The sequence below is a fragment of the Eutrema salsugineum genome, unplaced genomic scaffold, assembly GCF_000478725.1.
Source record: "Eutrema salsugineum unplaced genomic scaffold, Eutsalg1_0 scaffold_7, whole genome shotgun sequence".
NCBI classification, from domain to species: Eukaryota; Viridiplantae; Streptophyta; class Magnoliopsida; order Brassicales; family Brassicaceae; genus Eutrema; species Eutrema salsugineum.
Window position 1 is genome coordinate 7,230,605 of NW_006256486.1, and position 8,736 is coordinate 7,239,340.

General features: G+C 34.7%; 3 protein-coding genes and 1 pseudogene across 3 annotated transcripts in view; 3 read left to right on the plus strand and 1 right to left on the minus strand.

Moving 5' to 3' along the window:
• The window catches only part of LOC112083027, a 2,512-nt gene extending 1,782 nt beyond the window's left edge, over positions 1-730 (minus strand). The window contains exons 1-3 of the mRNA XM_024150748.1: positions 596-730; positions 218-452; positions 33-129 (exon numbers count right to left, since the gene is read on the minus strand). Of these exons, the coding sequence (XP_024006516.1) occupies positions 33-129; positions 218-452; positions 596-730 (467 nt within the window). The remainder of the gene's footprint in view (positions 1-32; positions 130-217; positions 453-595) is intronic.
• A 1,269-nt stretch (positions 731-1,999) lies between these two features.
• LOC18010632 (BTB/POZ domain-containing protein At5g48510) lies at positions 2,000-2,464 on the plus strand. The gene has a single exon (XM_006393478.1). The coding sequence runs from the start codon at positions 2,000-2,002 to the stop codon at positions 2,462-2,464; it is 465 nt and encodes a 154-aa protein (XP_006393540.1).
• A 1,897-nt stretch (positions 2,465-4,361) lies between these two features.
• Positions 4,362-5,497, plus strand: LOC18010641 (MATH domain and coiled-coil domain-containing protein At2g05410). The gene is given in 2 exon segments (XM_006393479.2): positions 4,362-4,799; positions 5,087-5,497. Coding segments are annotated over 2 exon segments (849 nt in total).
• Positions 5,498-5,834: 337 nt separating this feature from the next.
• Positions 5,835-8,512, plus strand: LOC18010642 (annotated as a pseudogene).
• Positions 8,513-8,736: the final 224 nt, after the last annotated feature.

Consider the following 8,736-nt stretch of genomic DNA (forward strand, 5'->3'; position numbering starts at 1 on the left):
CACTCCTGTAGCGCTCGAGGGAATTAACAAACCTGGTGTCACGAAGTGTCATTGTAAGACATTTGGTCTGTTTTTTGTTAACGTTGAGAATCTCAACCTCACCAATACTAACAATTTGTCCAACAATATCTGTAAAATATAAATACAAACTGTAGTTAGATGTTATATGCTTCTGTTCATATTCATAATGTATGCGAGATATATATATACCATTTACCTATTAGAAAATCTGGATTCAACTTGCCATCGTGAATATCAGTGAAGTTCACAAACTTCAACCCAAGAATTTTGGCATCCAAATCTTCAGAAGGCCTGACAGACGTTTTGGCAGCAAACTGGATCTTGTAAACATGAGAGGTAGTCCTGAACTTTCCACCGTTGTGAGTGACTTGAAAATTAGTGATGATCTTAGTAGTTCCTTCCTCTAGAAGATTTTCAAATTTTTTGATGAACTGCTTCGGATACTCACATGCATAGTTTGATTCTGCATGGCAATATAATAATAAGCAAATTGTAAAAAAAAGAAAATTATATATATATATATAAGCAAAATGGATCACTATGAATAAAGAACAAACAAAGTATAAAGCAATACCAATTCATCGACAACGACCATCTCCATAGTCCCGATCACATTCAAATATTGTTTCCACAACTTCAGTATCTTGACACGGATCTTCCATTGGGTTTTGAATGGCTTTAGGGCAGTGAGGAATGTGAAGGTCGACATCGCAGAAATTTGAAGAGGGAGTATGTAAGCTAAATATTGCTTAGGTGGTGTGATGAATTTGAGGTCAACCGTGGTAACTATATATAGCGATATAACGAATGTGGTGATGCTAGGGTAAATCTTGAATGCAATCTTTAGAAGAGGGAAAATATTGTAGGCGGTTAACTATGAATTTGAATTTGAATTTTCTTTGGAATATGATAGATTATGGCAATTTTTATATATTTGATTTGCAATATTGTTAGATTTCCATAGGGGGCAACTAGTTTAATTACTCCTATATATTCGGAATATTTTTGTTTAGGTAAGTAGTGCATTTAAAAATATATCGAAAAAATAGGGATTGTTTGGACTACACAAACAATGATTTGTAATTACATTATAAAATTTGAGATTGATACGGTAACGATAATATAGGAAGGTAATATAATCATTATCTGATAAATTTGGAATATGCATCGATTGATTCTAATTATGCTTAATCATTTAATTGTATTGGGGAATTCGGAGGAAGGTTTAAGGTAGAGTTATGATATTTTGATTATTAAGGTAATTAAAATTTAAAATTAAATGAACCGGAATTATGAGATCACATATATATCGGATTAAAGTGAATTTTATTTGTAATTAATGTAATTAAGATTTGAAATTATATGAACCGGGAATATGGGTTCACGTATATTGGACTGAATAAAATTTTTATTGTAATTTGTATAAATCATATAATCGTAATTATGTCGAATCATAAAATTTGTACTTCTCAAAATGTTGATTTATGAAGGGAATTTGAAACTAACTTTTCAAAATAAATAAAAAAATTAAAGATAGTAATCATTTTATGGAATTTTTTTTTTAACAATCAGTTGCTTCAAAAATTTAAATTAGTATTTACTTGTTTTTATGTTGAAAATAAGGTAGATGCGATTACAATAATGCATTTATAAATAAAAATAATAAAAAGACAGTTGAACTAAATAAAGAAAACGAATAAAGAATAAGTTTTTAAGAATTTTAAATTTAATTGGCCGAAGGAGCTAAATAAGGAAATAATAATAGGTGGAAATGGAATAAAATGAATTATTTAAATGAAAAAGGTTGAGAAAAATTGTGGGAGCGACACCTCAGCAAAATGGTTTCCAAATTCTTTCTGTTTAATGTATAGAAAAAAACAAAATATATATATATATATCCATAGTGATTATTTCTGTTTGATTGAATTGCTTTGTCTAGACTGAATTCTCTAAATAGTCAAAGCTAAAATAAACATATATGGAAATTAATTTGAACAGGCAGCAAGATCAGAGGTTTAGGTTGATGTTTGAATCAGACGAGTTCAAGGCTTCAGCTAAGCTAGAGACAGTGACTATCTCGGAGATGAAACATGAAGAAGTAGAAGCTTTAGTTGAGTTCATCTATAGTGACGGCTCTACGCTATCAGCGAAAGCAAAACAAAATTTTCAGTCACTCTTTATCGCAGCTCACAAATACGAGATCCTCCATTTACAGGATCTTTGCAGAAACGAGCTAATATCTTCTCTGAGTTTGACGAATGCTCTTGACGTTTATAAGCTCTCTTTGGTTCCCTACGAAAGAGACCTCGAGGTTGCTGCCTTGGAATTCATCCTAAGCAATTTCAAGATGATTGCTAATTCTAAAGAGTACGAGTTGTTCGTCAGCAAAAATCCAGATCTTACCGTGAAGATAGTGAAGGAAGTGGTGAAGGAGTGTACTTGATGCTAGAGGAACCATAACACTATCTTATCATCTATGTGACTTATTTATTTTCGGTTTCAGCACTTTCTTATTTTTCTTATTAATTAGACAACATTGATATCATTTCATCTGATGCAAGTAAAAATTGTTGGTTGCACTTGTTGAAATTAATGACATTGTCTAAAGCTCTGATAAGTCCTTTAGTCCTATTTACAATGCAATTGAGTCCTTTGGTTTTCTATATATCATCCAGACAAAGTTCGGCTAAGAAAGAGTGTTTTCCAACTAATTAATGACAGTGCCCAAATCAACCATATTTGAAAAGATGGTTCGATTATACAAATAAAGATCATAGATTCATGGAACAGAGTCATGGAACAAAAATCTCTCTTCCTAAAAGTAGTTGAACTGCCTCTGGTCTCACTGGGGTTGAAATCATAAAGACGGTCTCTGACAGAGGATGAAGAGTTTTTTTTTTTTTTTTTTGAAACCTAGAGGATGAAGAGTTGACAACTGATAAAGCCATTACCAGAGTAATTAACAGCTCAAACACTACAACTTTCGGGAAATGCATGCCATGACTCTCCTTAGATAGCTTGTGATTGAAGGCATTGTCACGATGATCACTGCACACATGTATATGATGGGGATCAGAGTCTTTGGTTTGTTCTTGCGTAGGTACTAGAACGGTTAAAGATATTGTGAACACCTTTGTTTTGACACACCGTTTTGATGGAAGTAAGAAACAATTACAGATGGAGATATTTTTCTAAAAGGAAGAATTGCTATGTACCAGATTCGCATTAGTAAAAGTAAGGGACTTTCACATCAGCAGAGACAGATAGTTTTAAATTTCTAAAACATTTTGAAAAGGATACACTATACAGAACATCTCTAACAAATTATACTAATATTGTTTTACTTTTATATGTCATAGTTGCAACTGAAACGAGTTTTCTTATGGTCCGAAGATGGAGGAAAAAAGAAATTTAAGAAAAAGAGAGGTTCTGATACCATTTAGAGAAAAATGATTGTATTAGCTTGATCATGAGTTACATCATACATCGATATATATAGGCTAATAGAAGAAGAATTATACAGAATATTAACAAGAGAATATCCCAAGTATAAGATAGTCTGATAAGATACGATATTACGATATTATCTCAACATAATTATCTCGATATTATCTCTACAGTAGTCTCAATATATTATATATTTCTGTTTTTGTGGAGTTTGTCGATACAACTAAAGAAGATAAGGCTGGTCAACTCGTCATGGTCAAAGCTTTGCTTATTGGGCTTAAAACGAAACTGATGTGTTTACAATAAAGAAAACAAAGACACGGGCTTATGTGTTTAAAACCCACTTGGTATCTGGTGGTATATAAACGAGACAAGGGTTTTAAACGTGGTGTGAAGGCAGAGATAATTGAGAGAGAAGTAAAAGAGAAACAGAGAGATACACGGTCAAGGGTTTCTAAGCTTTCGTCTTCATCTTCTCAGGTTAAGGCATCATCTGCGGTGTTCTTTCACATTCACGGAGTAGAGCTAAGGTGAATTAGTTTCTGGTCTCTCTTCTTTGTGGTACCTGAAACAAAGGAAGAAAGAGAGATACGTGAGTTTAAAGGTGAACGAACAGAACTCGTTTTCGTAAACACTTGATTGTTCTAGTGGATCATTGAGAGTATCGTCTCTCTCTCCAGACGTACCGAAAGGGAACTGGGTTACCAAATTCTCTTGTGTCTTTTCAACAACAAACAAACGTAACAAGGTCACTTGATCGGATTTGCTTAATTCACAATTAGCTAAAGTTGAGGTTGAGATCAATATTAAAACCCCACAGTTCTGTTTCTTGATATCACTGTTTGATTGTTTGAGTTGGAAATTTGGTTGTTTAGGAGCCGTCATCAAGATCAATGGAGAATCAAACTGATAAGAAGTTCATTTGGGTGAGTTGGGTGATAAAGAATTTCTCCTCTTTGAAATCTGCAAAAATATATTCTCATCAGTTCGTATTAAAGTTTACTAAAGTTTTTTTTTTTTATTAAATGGTAAGAAGAGAAGTTGTTTACTAAAGTTTTTTTTTCTTCCAATTTAGGTTTTTCATGATCATCTCCTTGGTTTTGCTGATTATTTTTAAATGGTTAGACCAGGAGACTACTAGCTGGGGTTTTCCAGAAATGATTACCCTTACCGAACTTAATGCCAAAGAAGGATTTCTGGTGAATGATGAACTCATTATTGTTGCCAAAGTTGATGTTCTTGAAGTTGTAGGTAAATTAGACGTATCAGAGGAATCTTCACCAGTAAATGAGACCATATATGTCAAAGGGTTTCAAGTCCTTCCTTCACAGGTCAGAAATATGTTATGAGAAATACAAAAGTTCTTGTTGTTTTTTAGAAATTCCTACCAAAATAGACGCCATCATGTGTTGTACAAGATGTGTTATTTTGTTTTTACTTAAGTAAAGGGAAAATACTTTCCAACACATAGAAAGTGAAAGAATAAATCGTGAAAAGTTATTTTCTTGATATAGACATATAGTTACAGGCTCAACTCTCAAGAGCTCAAGATATCGTTTTTGTGCCTATTACGTACGCTATGGTTTTACTTTATACAATACTCATTTTCCATTTGCAGGTAGAATCTGTGAACCGTTTGTTTGAAAAACACCAAGATATTGCATCAAAATTTCGTCCAAAGAATCCATTCCTGAAGACGGCGTACATGAGTCTCCTCCTAAGCTTAACACAGGTGTTGTGTCAATCGCCTCAGAAAATCTCCGAAGATGATCTGGCAGAGCAGTATGCTGCTCTGGCATACCTGACAGATGCAGGGTTTGAGTTGGGCTGGTTGGAGAAGAAACTTGATGAAGTAAAAGAAAAGAAGAGTAAAGAGGAGGCTTGTTTGGCACGGCTACAAGAAATGGAGGAACAACTTAAGCCATTGAAGCAGAAGTGCTCAGTCGTCGAAGCTGACATGGATAAGGAGAAGGTTGAGTTGTTGGCAGCTAGAGCTCCTGTCTCCTTGTATGATGACGATGTTGTCTGAAACTTTGAATTCCTAGGAACATTTAGGTTCTGCTAAGTGTTGTCGTTTGTATGCTCGCGCGTCTTGATTTCTAAGTGAGAGCTCTTTTAAATTTAATGCTCCCACACATTGTGACAGGAAACAAGGGTTTATCCAATTCCTTTGGTTTACTCGTATTTTTCCTTGGTTTAGTTAATTTGTTTTATCGATTGGGAGGATCAGAATCATTTGTATAGATTGGTTTTTGCCTTTTTGGATAATGCTACGTGAGTTTTTTATTTAGGTCAAGAATGCTACGTGAGTTCGTATTTATTTATTCGCAGCCAATTTAACTCGAATATTTTAAGTGTGAAAAGAAATGACAAAAAGATATTGGAACATCGATTTGGAAGAGATGATGAGAGCAGGAGTTCATTTTGGACATGGTACTAGGAAATGGAATCCTAGAATGGGCACCTTATATTTCGGCAAAGCGTAAAGGTATTCATATTATTATAAATCTGACTATAAAAAGGAACATAACATATATGTTAGCTAATAAGACTTTCATAAGTGTTTTTTATTCGAATGATTTTGTAGAGACTTGTACTGGAAGTTTCCACATTTTGTAAAGAATTATTTTGTAGAAAATTGATGTCTTTGTCTCTGAACAAAGAGTGTCACTCGAAGAATAACTTGACGTTGATACCGCTAACATCCATCCGTCTTGAACTGTTTTTTATTCGTAATTAATGACAAATCAGTATCTAATCACGATGAGCCAGAGCTATTCACATTCGCTCGTCGCTATCTCTGATGCAAGAAGACAAAATTCTGTCACCGACACTTTATTGCTATAATTTGGTTTCTCGTCTTCATGCTTCTGCATTTTGAACACTATAAACTTTCGTCGTCACAGTGTGGAGGACTAAAAGACTCTCTTATCCTAATACTTGATTGAAGAAAAATGATATACGAGTATATATGTATATAAACCAGTATAAATCTACCGTATTCTACTCTGTATCTTGGACATAAAACTTTGAAACAGAGCAGGGTAGAGAGGCTTCAGCCACCAGCCTCAATTTTCGCCATATGAAGAGCTATCACAGTAGAAAACTTATGATGCATCTGAGCAAACCAAAAAACTTATGATGCAGTGAATGATATAGCTTTATACTCAGCCTCTTGCAGAAGATTTAGAAACAACATGTTGTTTGTTTCTTAGATTTCCATAAAGAAAGAGATTCACCAATGAATATGTAAAAGCCTGTGATGGTGAGGTACATGGCCATCATTTTCAATGTCTCAGTGACAACACAATTGTTCTCATGTCTTTCTCAGCATTTGAGGCTACTGGGCTCTGATCTATGGAATTTTGTTCAATTTGGGTTTTAATTATCGTTTTCTATTTGGGTTCAGTTTTGGGTTCAGTTTGGTCTTAATTTTGCTATATTTTTAAACTAATAATAATGAAAAAGGAATTTAAGGAGTGATGAGTTTAGGGTTTAGGTAATCAAACTTCGACGCCTTTAAAGCTGTGTCTCTTCACTTGCTTGAGTACACATCGTCTCGTCCGTGTCTCTACCTCTCCTTCGAAGCCACTCAGAGAGGTTTCTACTCTTCGTTTTGTCAAATGTGGTAACTTGTGAAAGAAACAAACTGTTTATTTATTGTGGTTTGTCTTTCTAGATAATGTTGTTTGATGGTTTGAGTTACAAATTTGGGCTGAATTTGTAAGAAGTTCAATGGGGAATCAAACTGATAGAAGTTCACTTGGGTGAATAAGAATTTCTCCTCTTTGCATCCCGAGGAAATATATTCTGATCAATTTCGTGGTTGGTGGCTGCAAGTGGTGAGAAGAAGAAAAGTTTACTAATGTTTTCTTTTTGTTTCTTCTAGTTAAGGATTTACAGGATAATCTCCTGATTGTTTTCTTATGTTATTTATTGTTTTGCTTGCAGGCGTCTTCTGGCCTATCCTAAGGGAAATAATAAGGATAACTGTTTCTCTCTGTATCTAGTCGTTGCTGATTATAAATTTTTGCCTAATGCGTGGAGAAGACATGTTAAAGTTTCCTTTACTATAGTAAATCAGTTTTCGGAAAAACTGTCCCAACTTAAAGGTGATTTGTTTCTTGATTATTTTCTTCTTTTGGTTAGGCTGCAGAGTTTCATATTTATGTCTTGTGCTGCTGCAAGACTTTTGTGTAAATGTTGTTCAGGGCTTGTTTGGTTATGAACATCAATGTTAAATCCACTGGTGAATATCACGTATCATGATATGGAATATGTTTTGTGATTTCGCAGAACCGCAACCCTGCCCCTGGTTAGAGCAGGAGAATCCTGACTGGGGGTTTGCAGAAATGATTACCCTTACCAAACTTAATGCCGAAGAAGGATTTCTGGTGAATGATGAACTCATAATTGTTGTCAAAGTTGATGTTCTTGAAGTTGTAGGTAAATTAGATGTATCAGGGGAATCTTCACCAGTAACCATAGATGTCAAGGGGTTTCAAGTTCTTCCTTCACAGGTCAGAAATTATGAGAAGCTCATTTTCTTGATGTAGTTACAAGCCCAAGATATGGTTTTTGGGTCTATTACTTTATGGTTTTACTTCATATAATATCCATTTTCCACTTGCAGGTAGAATCTGTGAAACGTCTGTTTGAAAGACACCAAGATATTGCATCAAACTTTCGTCCAAAGAATCCATTTATGAAGACAGCGTACATGAATGTCCTCCTAAACTGAACCAAGACACTGCGTCAATCGCCTCGAGTAATTTCCATGGATGATCTGGCCGACCAATATGCTTCTCTGGCATACTTGACAGAGGCGGGGTTTGAGTTGGGTTGGTTGAAGAAGAAACTTGATAAAGTAAAGGAAGTGAAGGAGAAAGAAGAGTCTTGTTTGGCCCGGCTGAAAGAAATGGAGGAACAACTTTAGCCATTGAAGCAGAAGTGCTTAGACTTGGAAGCTCAAATTGTTAAGGAGAAGACCGAGTTGTTGGCAGCTAAAGCTCTCATCTCTTTGGAAGATTATGATGTTTACTGAAGATTTGAGTTGGCAGTCACTTGGATTTAGGTTCTGCTAGGTTTTCTGGTTTGTTTTCTAAATGAACTTTTGTAAATATGAGAGGACGAATAGGTTCCCACATTTTGCTTAGAAGTGTTTTGAAGCCTCTCTATCTCCGTTGTTTTCCTGAAATATTACCTTTAATTTAGTTTGTGATGATGAAACAGTGGACGTCAAATGGGATTCGTTTTCTCTTTTTCAAA

What these genes read in the sequence shown, in the direction of transcription:
- LOC18010632 (XM_006393478.1), top strand. Translation starts at nt 2,000, where the DNA reads ATGGAAATTAATTTGAACAGGCAGCAAGATCAGAGGTTTAGGTTGATG.